The following is a 14,054-nucleotide window of genomic DNA, read 5'->3' as shown; positions in this document are numbered from 1 at the left end:
CTGTTGATGCGCTTCCTATGTGGCAGGCACTGTACTAAATTCTAAGCTATCTTATATTCGCTATTGAGACAGGTTTCAGCACTATGAGCATGGGGCCTCACTCAAAGAAAATGCACGTGGTTGACTAAAATCTCCCAATGGATTTCAACATAAAACAAAAATAGGCCGGTCTCCATTGTGCAACACCATAAAGCTTCTTGCAAGTTGCACCGATGACGCGCTTGGGGAGCAGGGGAGGATCCCCCTTCGCAACCCAAGTAGCCAAGCACCCAGCACCCCCACCCCGGTGGCGTGTCCAGAGATAGTGGGGCTGGAAGCCCCCAAGTCATTCACATAGCTCTGGCCCAGCACTGCACTCTCCTAGTAGGGGCCTAAAGGGGGCTCGGGGCAGTCAAGGGGCGGATGTGTGGTGGGAGAGGAGGGTCCCAAGGATCTAGCCTGCTGTATGAGAGGGCTGGCTTGGGGAAACAAACAATCACTCAGCAGGGGCGGGGTGTCCAAGGTGCGAGTGGCCACCACGGACTGGTACTGCATCAGCCTCCTTACTTTCTGCCTCTCCCCGTGCTGGTCCCAACTTCATTCTGCTGCCTGGATCATTTTCCTACAAAAACGTTCAGTTCACGTCTTCCCCACATCTCAAAGAACTGTCATGAGAAGCAGTTTGGCCTAGTGGATTGAACACAGGCCTGGGAGTCAGAACGATCTGGGTTCTAAATCCTGACTCCTCCACTTCTGTCTGCTGTGTGATTTGGGGAAAGCCATTTCACTTCTCTGGGCTTCAGTTACCTCGTCTGTAAAATGGGGATTAAGACTGCAAGTCCCATGTGAGATAGGAACTGTGTCCAACCTGATTAGTTTGTAACCACTTCAGCGCTTAGTACAGTGTTTAGAACATAAGCGTTTAACAAATACCATAAAAAAACCCCAAACTCCAGTGGTTGCCCATTCACCTGTGCATCAAGCAGAAACTCCTTACCACTGGCTTTGAAGCACTCAGTTACCTTGCCCCCTCCTACTACAACCCAAACCACACACTCTGATCCTCTAATGCCAACCTACTCACTGTACCTCGATCTCTCGTCTATCTCGCCGACTCCTTGCCCACGTTCTGCAACGCCCTCTCTCTTCACTTCTGACAATTATCCTCCCCACCTTCCGAGCCTTACTGAAGAGACATCTCCTCCAAGAGGCCTTCCCTGCCCTCACTTCCTTTTCTCCCGCCCCCTTCTGCGTCACCCTGATTTGCTCTCCGTATTCACTCCTCCCTCGGCCCCACAGAACTTCCAAAAAGATGTGTCATTTATTTATTTACGCTAATGTCTATCTCCCCCTCTAGACTGTAAACTCGTTGTGAGCAGGGAATGTGCCTACCGACTCCTGTATTGTACTCTCCAAAGAGCTTAGTACAGTGCTCTGCACACAGTAAGCGCTCAAGAAATACCATTACTGGGCCTCACTAACCTCACCTGTAAAATTAAGACTGTGAGCCCCCTGTGAGGCATAGACTGTGTCTGACTAGCTTGTTTCTAGCTGTGTCTAGCTTGTTTCAACCCAGCACCTAGTACAGTGCCAGGCACATAGTAAACGTTTAAATACCATTAAAAAAAAACAAAACAGGGCTTGTTATCCATTACGCAAACTGAAAGGGGGATGTAATTACGAAGGCAAATCAGGATTTCTAATTTATTAGAACATTCCAAACTACTAGAATACGTAGTCTGTGAACCCCATGAGGGACAGGGAGTATGTCTGACTGGATTAAGTATCCATCCCAGTGCTTGACACAGTGTTTGACACACAGTATGCACTTAAATACAACAACGATAATAATTATTCACATCAAGTTCACCCATATGACCTCGCAGAACACCACTTACCTGAGTTAGCTAATCTATCTGGATGGAGCTAATAACCCTTACTTAATGCAATTATTCTAGAGGTAAAATTAAAAATTGATGAAAATCCCAAAGAGCGGCTTTACCTCGGGCCAATTTGGCAGCTGAGAGAGCACTGCATTTAGATCTTCTATGGCTGCCTTGAACTCTTGTAGACCAGCATACGATTCAGCTCTGTAAACTTTTAATGTCAAGTCACCAGGCTCTGAAAAGAAATAACGATTCTGTAAAACTCTGGTAGTGCAAAATGAACACGGTACCTAACGTCTAGCATCCAGAAGTCACATAACATTTTCGGGGCTAAGTAAAACTAGTCTAATCTCAAGACGGTTAGCCAACCCGGGGCTAAGTAAAACTAGTCTAATCTCAAGACGGTTAGCCAACCCGGAGAGTTCTGTAAGATACTTTAAATTCTTTCTGTGCGTCAGACGGTCCACTGAGGCCCGCCTTCACATTTGAATTTTAAATCTTAGTCCGCTGTTTTCCAACCTTTATTATAAGTACGCTTTGCCAGAGTTTTGAGATTAATAGCTTTCTATTTTTAAAGACAGATAAGGTTCAAATCCACCAGAGAAAAAGCGGAGTTATTTTTAAGCTAGTTTCACTTTCATCTCCTATCTTCCAATTTCCAACTTCCAGGCTTCTTAAGACAACAAAAGATGACATTACGTAAAACCCACAAGCTTAGAATTTGACAGGCCAGTCGTTGGTATCCCTGCCACGGTAGATGGTCTTCCCGCAGCATTCGATTAGGAGGTAAGGAGTGGGTAGTTGCACCTCAAAGGATTAAAAACCCCAAACTTCCAAACCAGATCCCAAAATAAATCAACGGTACTGAGCGCTTACTGAGTCCAAATCTCTGTAGTGGGAACTTGGGAGTCAACTACTGAAACAAGAGAAACAGCGGGGCCGGGGAGTCAGAAGGCCTGGGTTCTAATCCGGACTCCGTCACCTGTCTGACCCTCCCTTTAAATGGCACAGAAGGGAAGGAAAACCTCCCTGCTAATGACAGCACAGTAAGAGACAGGGAGAACCTGACCTCTGCCCCGGCACGAGGTCGGGCTGACCACCCTCGGGCCTCCGGGAAATGACCGCCTCCTTCGTGCTGCCTCTTACCCATAGTCCAGCTAGGGTGACCAATCAATCAGTGGTAGTTATTGAGCGCTTATACCATGTGGGGAGCACCATAATAAGCGGTTGGGAGATGACCGTCTAACAGAGTTGGTAGACGTGTGCCCTGCTCCTTGCTGACGGCACGTACAGACACAAAGAAGCGCGTCACGCATTAGCAGGCCCACGCGACACTACATCGCCCGGATGAGTGAGAGGAAATAGCCAGTTGCCGTTAGCCAGAGGGATCCCCGGCCCCCTGCCTTTCTCCAGGGCCACTGTTCCCACCTCTCGGGGCCCTGGAATCTATGCACTTGAGCCTCCAGACGCGGAGGGAGGAGTAGGCTGGCTTTTGAAATAAAAAACGCTGCACGTGAAGACCTCCGGTGCTGCATCAGCACCCACGGGATCGGGCCTGCTGACAGCCGGTTGTCCGGGACCGACAAGGTGCCTGTGGGGTTCTTGGTCTACGATGTGCTGATGCCACCCTTTACCCTTCTGGAACAAAAGTGGGGCCAAATGATTGGGAAGCAGAATTTTAAACTCATTTGTGAGTTGCTGCATTCCCCAGTGCTTAGTACAGTGCTCTGCACACAGCAAGTGCTCAATAAATACAACTGATTAAAAACCAAGTACACTATGGCGATTTGGGAGCTGAAAGCAACTATTTGTGATGAGGAAAAGAAGTCATTTTTCCTCAAAAGAGGAGGGTTGAGAAGTGGCCATTTGGTGAGGAAAAGGACCCAAGGCCAATCTTAATTCGCCTTTAAAATAAGCTACGGAAAAGACTCGCTACCCGAAACACTTTTAAATGCAGGGCCACAGTGCTTAACTTTTAAATAATTAAGTCACACAGATTTCACCTTTTTTTCTGGTATATTTTTCATTTTCCAATACAGTTCTCTATTCAAGCCCAAGGCTTATTAGACACCGCTGAAATTTTTCTTAATATTCTAATTTTATTCAAGTGCCCCCTCTCGCATCCTATTTTTCCCCTTTTTCCTAAAGCAATTACATTATCAAGCCGACGCCGGTTTCCAGTTCCTTCAGCTGCTTAGTATTTTGTCGTAATAGAAAGTCGGCACGCTGGACGTCATAATCAAGATGAAAGGTTTTCCTTTTCAATTTCTCTAATGCCTCTGAGTACTAGGCTTGATTCTGAAGCCAATCACCCTCTGCTTATCTTTTATATCTGTCGCTAAATTTACCAATAAAAGCCTCATTATAAAGCCTTGAATGTAGACTTAATCTGCAGGCTAGAATGGCTCCACATGAATGAAAGCTCTAAAAATATCACCACAAGGATCACACATAGTCACAAAACATCACGACTGCGCCTACAAGACTGGAGTATTCCAAAGCCACACTGCCTTATTCGACCCAAATGTTTTTCCTCCAGCAGAAAGAATCTCAAAGGACAGATCTGGGTCCCTCTTCATTTCTATTTGTTGCACTGTCTATCAACCCTCTCTAAACCATAAGCTCGTTGAGGGCAGGGAATGTGTCCACCAACTCTGTTATACTGTACTCTCCCAAGCGTTTAGCCTAGTGCTCGGCCGGCCGTTAATAAATACAGTTGCTGGATCCCCGGGGGCCTAGAGGCCCAATTTTTTCTTCTCTACACACTTTGGGGCCATCGGGTAAGAGTAATAATAGCATTTACTGAGCACCCACTGTGGGCAATGCAGTGTATTAAGCACCCAATAATGGTTTCTATTAAGCTGACACCTTCCCTGACCATAAGGCACTGACGCTAATGGGGAGAGACAGACATATTGAAAAATTAAGAGTAATCGGAATAAATAACTGAATCAACAATTGACTCAATCTAAGTTTTGAAGCTGGGTATTAACAAGTACAAAAACACTACAGATAGCTGTGGGGTTTGCTGGTCTTTATCATAACTGCATGCACGGCTTGATCAGATACAAAGGCACAAACAAGCTGGGGAGGAAGAAGCTGTTCTTCACAAGTAGGCAAGAAAATAGACAAGCTAAAAAATCATCATCATCATTTTGATAGTCGTTAAGCGCTTACTATGTGCCGAGCACTGTATTAAGTGCTGGGGTGGACACAAGATCACGTAAGGAGCAGGAAGAACAGGGACCGGACCTCCATTTTGCAGATGAGGGAACTGAGATCCAGACAAGTGAAGTGACTTGCCCAAGGTTGCCCAACAAACAGCCAGGGCTTAAATAATAGTAATAGTAATGTTGGTATTTGTTAAGCGCTTACTATGTGCAGAGCACTGTTCTAAGCGCTGGGGGAGATACAGGGTAATCAGGTGGTCCCACGCGAGGCTCACAGTTAATCCCCATTTTACAGATGAGGTAACAGGCACAGAGAAGTTACGTGACTCGCCCACAGTCACACGGCTGACAAGTGGCAGAGCCGGGAGTCGAACCCATGACCTCTGACTCCGAAGCCCAGGCTCTTTCCACTGAGCCACGCTGCTTCCCCTAAACTCAGGTCTCCGGCCCTGTCCAGCAGGCCACGTTGCTTTCCATAGAATAAAATTGATACAAGTCAAATAAACCACAAAAGTAGAACTTGAGATTTACAAAATACTTTTCCTACCCAAAGGTTATGAAACATCTACTTAAAGTTTAATGGATTAAATGTCCTCTAAACACACACACACACAACAGACTTATGTAATGCTCTGGGAAGCCTCTGCATTTTGGCACAAGAGCACAAATGGGACCCGGCCTTGGTTTTCTAGCCTTTTTTAGTTATTTAAATCAAGAATGGTTGGGGCCCATCACTTTCAATTAATTTCTTCTCTTGATTCCGAAAAAAGAACGAGATGACATCAATGAAGATGAACTTTTTTCCTTAGCTGTCGTCAGTGTTAATGCAAATGACAATTTGTTTCTACAACAATGCCACGGTATTTCTACAACAGTGTCAAACTCAAATGCTCAATTTTCTCTCACAAAGGTAAAACACTGCCAACTAATAGGCTATAAATAAACAGTGCCTCCTACCTGCTCATCTGTTTCACACACATCTTGTGTATATTTAGGAAATTCTAATTTTTCAGGAAGGCAGAAGCATGAATTTTCAGTAATGATCAGAAGCCAAGCCCCAGCACACCTTCTCTGATCAACGAACCCTCCAGTTATTCATTCAATCGTATTTATCGAGCGCTTACCGTGTGCAGAGCACTGTACTAAGCCCGTGGAAAGTACAATTCGGCAGTTATGAGCAGCGGGAGGTTTAGTGGAAGGGGTTCAGGGCTGGGGGTCAGAGGGCTTGAGTTTAAGTCCCGGCTCTGTCACTCGCCAACGACGTGACCTTGGGCAAATCGCTTCATTTCTCTTTGCCTCCATCTCCTCATCCGTAAAGTGGGGATTCAAAACCTGCTCTCTCTCCTACATGGACTGAGAGCCCCAAGTGGGACGGGGACGGTACCCAACCTGATTATTTTGTATTTATCCAGCGTTTCATAAAGTGCTTGCCACATAATAAGCGCTTAACACATACCACCATTATCATCATTACTACTGATTTACAGCGAAGGATTCGCTCAAGTCAGATAGTAATGGGCTGGCCTCTAAGACAGGACGGTGAACGACATTCAAGAATGCTCAACAAATTTAGCATCTTTTTTGACAGGGTGATGAACAGCTCCTACTCCTTTGTCAGTTTTGCCCAGTAATCTTATTTAGGCCCTTGATATTCACCCCTCCCTCAGCCCCATAGCACTGATGTTCACATCCCTAATTTACTTAGTTAATGTCTGTCTCCCCGCTAAACCGTGAGCTCTTCGCGGGCTGCGAATGTGGCTGCCAACTTGGAAATGTAACAATAATAGTAAATGAGGGTATTGGTTAAGCCCCTACTTTGCGCAGGCCACCGAACTAAATGCCGGGGTGGATAAGAAGCAAATCAGGTTGGACACAGTCCCCATCCCAAGTGGTGCTCCCGGTCTCAATCCCCACTCTACAGATGAGGTAACTGAGGTCCAGAGAAATGAAGTAACTTGCCCAAGGCCACACAGCAGACAAGTGCAGGATTAGACCTTCTGACTCCCAGGCCCCTGCTCTATCCACTACGCCATGCTGCTTCTCACTCTCCCAAGCGCTTAGTACAGTACACGCAGTAAGCCCTCGATAAAAACCATTGACCCATGGATCCTACGGCTTGATAGAATGGCCTTTGCCCAAGACGCAACGGGTCTCGTTAGCGGGTCACTCACAGATCGGCCCAAGCCGACGCCGCGCTCGGTGTCCGTCACGGACGCGGTACTCTGAGCAAGGCAGCCAGGCGATCCCTCTAACCTGTCAGCTCACCGTGGGCAGGGAATGTGTCTCTCGTTTCCACTGCACTCTCCCAAGCGCCTGGTAAATACAATCGACTGGCGTTGAAGGAGGGCCGGCTAGGTGGGAACACATCGTGCAGCGACAGTTTCCCTGCTGCGATCTGTCGTTTCAGCAGCAGGCATGGGCAACAAGCACCGGGCCGGGAGGCAGAAAACCTGGCTTCTCAACCGGGCTTCGCCACTTGTTGGCTGGGTAACTCTGGGCAAGTCACTTCACTGCCTCAATTACCTCACCTGTAAAATGGGGATTTAGGCTGAGTCCCATGTGGGATGGAGCGGGTGTCCAACCCGATCGTCTTGTATCTACCTCGGTGCTTATGACTGTGCCTGGCACATAGGAAGCCCTTAACAAAAACCAGAAGAAAAATAAATCCCTCACATGGAAAGGGGCCACATTTTGGCCTCTCGGCCCTAACCCCAATATCGGCCGTCCAGCCTCATGAAAGAGCGCGGTTCATCACTCAAGAGGATGGATCTGGGAGTCCGGGGTTCCCGGCTCTGCCTCTTCTGTTGTGTGACCTCGGGCAGCTCACTTATCACCTCTCTGGGCCTTGGCTTCCCTCATCGGTGAAAGGGGGTTAGGATTCCTGCTTAGCCTGCTTATAAATTAAACCCTACCTAAATACACTCTCCCTCCCCCCTAGTTTTCCACCAAACTTCACTTTAACAACGGAGCTAGACCCTTTCCATTTTGAACCAGGCGCGCTGACTGAAGGGAGCAGGATGAAATAGGAACAGGAGTGAAGACACCATCACTGCCCACCGCCTGGCCCTCCGCCCCCTCCCCATGAACCTTTTGGGGGAATAAAGACAACGACTTGTACGTGTACTCTGAGTTCCAGGGGGCTTTAACTACTTTGAGGTGATATTTCAAGTGACTAACGCACTCATTCAAATGAGTAAGTACTGCCAAAATACCTAAGTCATAAGATGCCAAAGTCTCATTAATGCACCTTATACAGGGTTGAGGAGCCATTTTATACTTTAAGTGTCTTACACTTTGAAACACCTGCTTTTTGAAAGCAAAAGCCAAGAGATCGTTTATGGCAATATTAACCCTTAAAGGGGGTAGAACACATTTCTATGCTTTCTACTGGGTCCCTGTAGGGCATGAAAATTTGAGCACCTACTACTACTACTAATGATGATGGTATTTGTTAAGCGCTTACTACGCGCCAGGCACTGTTCCAAGCACTGGGGCAGACACAAGGTAATCAGATTGGACCCAGTCCCCATCCCACATGGGGCTCACAGGCTTCATCCCCATTTAACAGATGAGGTAAGAGGTCCCGATAAGTGACGGGACTTGGTTGCGGTCACACAGCAGGCAAGTGGTGGAACCAGGATTAGACTATAAGTGCAGAGCACAGTACTAAGTGCTTGACAGAGTACAACACAAAAAAATTTATCACCACAAGTCGAAGATAATAATGTTGGAATTTAAGCGCTTACTATGTGCAGAACACTGTTCTAAGCGCTGGGGAGATACAGGGTCATCAGGTTGTCCCACATGAGGCTCACAATCTTAATCCCCATTTTACAGATGAGGTAACTGAGGCACAGAAGTTAAGTAACTTGCCCAAGGTCACACAGCTGACAACTTTTAGTATGTTTGTAACATTAACTTCCACCCCTTCTTTTCTGGAGGGACTCGTGTCTAATTGAGACCCCTGTTTTCTCGAGGCTGAAGCCCCTGCTGATGGGAGAATTTAAGTCACGGAACACTACAATTAAGGCAGAGACCTAGCAATCAACGACATTTATTGAAGGCTTACTTTGCTTAGAGCACCGTACTGAACGTCTGGGAGAGCACCAACTGCACTAAGCGCTTGGGAGAGCACCATGCAGTTTGGAGCGGGGGCTCCACCGGTCGGAGGAAGGGCTGTAATTTGCATTTTGAGTTGGAGCACTTGTCTTTTGGGAGCTGGGGAATCGAAAAGTTGTAGGCAACCCAGCTGCTCACCAACACCTCCCCCCCTTCCCCAAGGCATCGCTGGCCCCGGCCCCCTCCCTCCCCGCAGCTCTGATACAACGCTCCCTCCACGTCACCGGCGTTACACAACCCTCCTCTCCTACACACACACACAACCCGGTGCTTATGCAACTTGGCCTTGCTGCCTCCAGCTTGCCTGGGCGACTTGGTTGATGTCGACCCCCTTCGCCTCACGCAGCCCACCCTCGTGGACCGCCCTGAGATTTCCCGGCAGGTTACTCCCAGCGGTGATGTTAACCGAGTTGCTAAGCTCAACGGGAGCAGGGAACGTGGCTGCTCATTTCTCTTGTACCGCGCTCTCCCCGACACTTTCAACAGGGCTCTGCACCTAGTAAGTGCTCGATAAATACCGTTGACTGATTAAAAATAACTGTAACTTTGGGCAAGTCACTTCACTGTCTCAAGTACCTCACCTGTAAAATGGGGATTCAGGCTGAGTCTCGAAACACCACGACAGAAAGGGGAAAAAAAATCCAAATTTGGGGCCACGACAATCACACCAATGACCCCCATCCCTCTTCTTCCCCTCTCCCCAGCCCGGGCAGTAGGGCTCCGGGGTCCCTGTGGGGAGTTTTAACAGTCCAGGGGTTTGGGAAGGAGAAGGAGAAAGAGCAGAAAGGAGGCAAAAGAAGAGGAGGAGAAAGAGGAGATGAAAGAGGAGGAGGAGATGAAAGAGGAGGAGGAGGAGGAGAAAGAGGAGGAGGAGGAGGAGAAAGAGGAGGAGGAGGAGGAGAAAGAGGAGGAGGAGGAGGAGAGGAGAAGAGAAGAGGAAAAGAAAGAGGAGAAGAGAAGAAAGGAGAAGAAAGGAGAAGAAAGAGGAGAAGAGAGAGGAGAAGAGAGAAGAAGAAAGAGGAGAAGAGAGGAGAAGAAAGAGAAGAGAGAAGAGGAGAAGAGAGGAGAAGAAAGAGGAGAAGAGAGAGGAGAAGAGAGAGGAGAAGAGAGAGGAGAAGAGAGAGGAGAAGAGAGAGGAGAAGAGAGAGGAGAAGAGAGAGGAGAAGAGAGAGGAGAAGAGAGAGGAGAAGAGAGGAGAAGAAAGAGGAGAGGAGGAGGAGGAGAAGAAAGAGGAGGAGGAAGGCCCGATCCCAGTTGGGGTTGGTGGATCCCTGGATCCTGTGGCTGTGTTCCCCACAGGGCTTTGGAGCTGCAGGGGCCGATGAATGACCTCCTCGCTTCTCTCCCCATCAGAAGAGAAAAGGAGTGAGGAATCAATCCAATAAATGATTGTGAGGGAGAGAAGCAGCATGGTCTAGCTGATAGCGCACAGGCCTGGGAGTCAGAAGATCTGGGTTCTAATCTTGGCTCTGCCACTTGTCTGCTGGGTGACCTTGGGCAGGTCACTTTGCTTCTCTATGCCTCAATTCCATCATCGGTAAAATGGGGATTAAGACTGAGCCCCATGTGGGACTAGAATGTTTCCAATCTGACTAGCATATATCTATCCCAATGCTCAATACAGTGCCTGGCATACAGTAAGCCCCTAACGAATACCATTTTTTTAAAAAAAAGGGGGGGGGGGAGAAATGGGGTGACACGAAGAAATCACTCAATCACACTGACAGAGCACTTAGTTTGTGCAGAGCAGTCTACCCTTCCCCAAGCATCCTGATCTGCACAGTCCCCTAGGAGGAATCAATCACTCAATCGTATTTACTGAGCACTGGCTGTCCCTCTCCTAAGCCTCCTGAACTGGGGGTAAGGGGGGGTGCAGAGAAAGGGGAAGCACAGGACGAAGAGAGAAGGGGCAAAAGAAGGCAGGGCAAAGAGAGAAGGACAAAAGAAGGCAGGGGGCAAAGAGAGAAGGGGCGAAAGGCAGGAGGAGGGCGAAGAGAGAAGGGGTGAAAGGCAGGCAGAAGGTGAGGAGAGAGAAAGGGGGAAAGGGAGGCAGAGGGCGAAGAGAAAATGAAGCAAAAGGGAGGCACAAGGTGAAGAGAGAAAGGGGAAAAGGCAGAGGGCGAAGAGAGGGAGAAGGGGTAAAGGAAGACAGAGGGAGAAGAGAGAACGAGGAACAGGCAGAGGGTGAAGACAGAGAAGGGGGAAAAGGGAGGCAGATGGTGAAGAGAGAAAGAGTAGAATAAGGAGAGGGCGAAGAGAGGGGTGAGGGAAAAGGGAGGCAGAGGACGAAGAGAGAAAGATGAATAGGTAGAGGAAAAAGAGAGAAGGGGGAAGAAGTAGAGGATAAAGAGAGAGCAGGGGAAAAAGTAGGGGGTGAAGAGAGAGAGAAGGGGGGAAAGGTAGGGGGTGAAGAGAAGGGGGAAAAGGGGGGGGGTGAAGAGAGAGAAGGGGGAAAAGGGAGGCAGAGGATGAAGAGAGAGAAGGGGGAAAAGGGAAGCAGAGGGTGGAAAGAGAGAAGGGGAAAAGGTAGAGGGAGAAGAGAGGAAGAAGGGGAAAAGGGAGGCAAAGGGGGAAGAGAGAAAGAGGAAAAGGTAGAGGGTGAAGAGAGGAAGAAGGGGGAAAAGTAGAGGGCAAAGAGAGAGAAGGGGAGTAAAAGGAGGCAGAGGGGGAAGAGAGAAGAGGATAATGTAAAGGGTGAAGGGGGGGAAAGGTAGAGGACGAAGAGAGAAGGGGGAAAAGGGAGGCAGAGGATGGAGAAAGAGAAAAAGGCAGAGGATGAAGAGAGAGAGAAGGGGGAAAGGTAGAGGAGGAAGAGAGAAGAGGAAAAGGTAGAGGATGAAGAGAGGGAGAAGGAGGAAAGGTAGAGGGGGAAGAGAGGGATAAGGGGGAAAGGGAGAGGGCGGGGGGGGGGGGGAAGGAGGCAGAGGGGGAAGAGAGAAAGAGGAAAATGCAGAGGGCGAAGAGAGGGAGAAGGGGGAAAGGTAGAGGGCAAAGAGAGAGAAGGGGGGAAAAAGGAGGCAGCGGGTGAAGAGAGAGAGGAAAAGGTAGAGGGTGAAGAGAGGGAGAAGGGGAAAAGGGAGAGGGCGGTGGGGGGGAAGGAGGCAGAGGGGGAAGAGAGAAAGAGGAAAAGGTAGGGGGCGAAGAGAGGGAGAAGGGGGAAAGGTAGAGGGGGAAGAGAGGGATGGGGGGGGGAAGGGAGAGGGCAAAAGGGGGGAGGAGGCAGAGGGGGAAGACAGAAAGAGGAAAAGGGAGAGGGCAAAGAGAGGGAGAAGGGGGAAAAGTAGAGGGGGAAGAGAGGGATAAGGGGGGAAGGGAGAGGGCAAAAGGGGGGGAGGAGGCAGAGGGCGAAGAGAGAAAGAGGAAAAGGGAGGGGGCGAAGAGAGGGAGAAGGGGAAAAGGTAGAGGGGGAAGAGCAGGATAAGGGGGAAAGGGAGAGGGCAAAAGGGGGGGAGGAGGCAGAGGGCGAAGAGAGAAAGAGGAAAAGGGAGAGGGCGAAGAGACGGAAAAGGGGGGGAAGGTAGAGGGGGAAGAGCGGGATAAGGGGGAAAGGGAGAGGGGAAGAGGGGGGAGGAGGCAGAAGGCGAAGAGAGAAAGGGGAAAAGGGAGAGGACGGAGCGAGCGGGCAGGGGGACGGACAGGCAGGGGGACAGGCAGGCAGGCAGGCAGGCAGAGGGCTTCGCGCGGGTTTAGCGGGGGCTTGTGCGGTGACCTGCGGCGAGGGCGTGGTCGGCGTGTCGGAGGGCGTCGGTGAAGCGTCCCTGCGCCAGCAGGTCCCCGAGGCGCGCGGCGTGGCGGGCGCGCTCCCGCTGGGCGGGGAACCACTTGTCGGCCAGGTGCGTGAGCAGCACGCTGGGCCGGGGCGCGGCGGCCGCCGGCGGGTCGAGGCGGGCCCGGCACAGGCGGCAGCGCGCCCGGACCTGGCGGCGCAGGCAGCGGCCGCAGTAGCTGTGTCCGCAGGCCGCCGTCACCGGCTCGCTGAGGAAGCCCCGGCAGCCGCAGCACGCCAGCGCCCCGCCCGGACCCGGACCCGGACCCGGACCCGGACCCGCCGGGCCCCGCGCCCCGTGGCGGAGCCGGTAATGGAGGACCAGCCGCTCCAACAGGACGCCCGGACGCTCGGCCCGCGCCGGGGCCCCGCGCCGCGCCGCCTCCGGGGCTTCGGGCGGGTGGGCGGCGGCCTCCGCGGACGCCTCCCGGCTCCCGCCCGCCGACATCGCCTCCCGGGGAGGTGTGGCGCGCGCCGCCTCTCCTCGGCCCGGGCCTCCTCCTCCTCCCGGCACCCCCCGGGGCGCCGCCCCCGTCAGCCGACCCCCTCCGCGGCCTCCCATTGGCCGCCCGCCTCTCCCCCCTCACGTGATCCTGGAGCCGTCCCCGCGCGTGCGCCGGCCGAGGGCCGGACCGGCGGGAAGGGCGCATGCGCGGCGCCCGTTGACCTTCGACCCCCCCCCCCCGGCCCGTCCTTTCTCCCTTAGGCCTTTCTCCCTGGGACCCGATGATCGACTATCGATGTCGTGAGAAAGAAATGATAGAACGAGCGTGATGATGGCAGTTGCCTTTTATTCACGATGGCGTCATGGGGATGGGGGCATTTGCCTCATGATGAAACGGTGATGATTGGGGCGTTTGCACTTTACCAAGAAAGAAATAAGGATGACCGTGGCGTTTGCATTTTACTCATAATAAGATGGAAATGATTGGAACTTTGGCACGTTACCAATAAAGAAATAAGGATGATCGTGGTGTTTGCATTTTACTCATAATAAAATAGAAATGATTGGGACGTTTCCATTTTACTAATAAAGAAATATGGACGATCGTGGTGTTTGCATTCTACTCATTATAAAATAGAAATGATTGGGACTTTGCATTTCATAATAAAGAAATAAGGACGATCGTGGTG

The 14,054-nt window shown here is 50.6% G+C and overlaps 1 protein-coding gene across 1 annotated transcript in view; it reads right to left on the bottom strand.

Moving 5' to 3' along the window:
- Nucleotides 1–13,400, bottom strand: part of LONRF1 (LON peptidase N-terminal domain and ring finger 1) — a 30,194-nt gene extending 16,794 nt beyond the window's left edge. Inside the window, exons 1-2 of the mRNA XM_029076755.2 lie at nucleotides 12,864–13,400; nucleotides 1,982–2,100 (exon numbers count right to left, since the gene is read on the bottom strand). Of these exons, the coding sequence (XP_028932588.1) occupies nucleotides 1,982–2,100; nucleotides 12,864–13,368 (624 nt within the window). The 5' untranslated portion in view covers nucleotides 13,369–13,400. The remainder of the gene's footprint in view (nucleotides 1–1,981; nucleotides 2,101–12,863) is intronic.
- Nucleotides 13,401–14,054: the final 654 nt, after the last annotated feature.

Source organism: Ornithorhynchus anatinus, chromosome 12, assembly GCF_004115215.2.
Source record: "Ornithorhynchus anatinus isolate Pmale09 chromosome 12, mOrnAna1.pri.v4, whole genome shotgun sequence".
Lineage (NCBI taxonomy): Eukaryota > Metazoa > Chordata > Mammalia > Monotremata > Ornithorhynchidae > Ornithorhynchus > Ornithorhynchus anatinus.
This window is presented reverse-complemented; position numbering and strand designations above follow the sequence as displayed.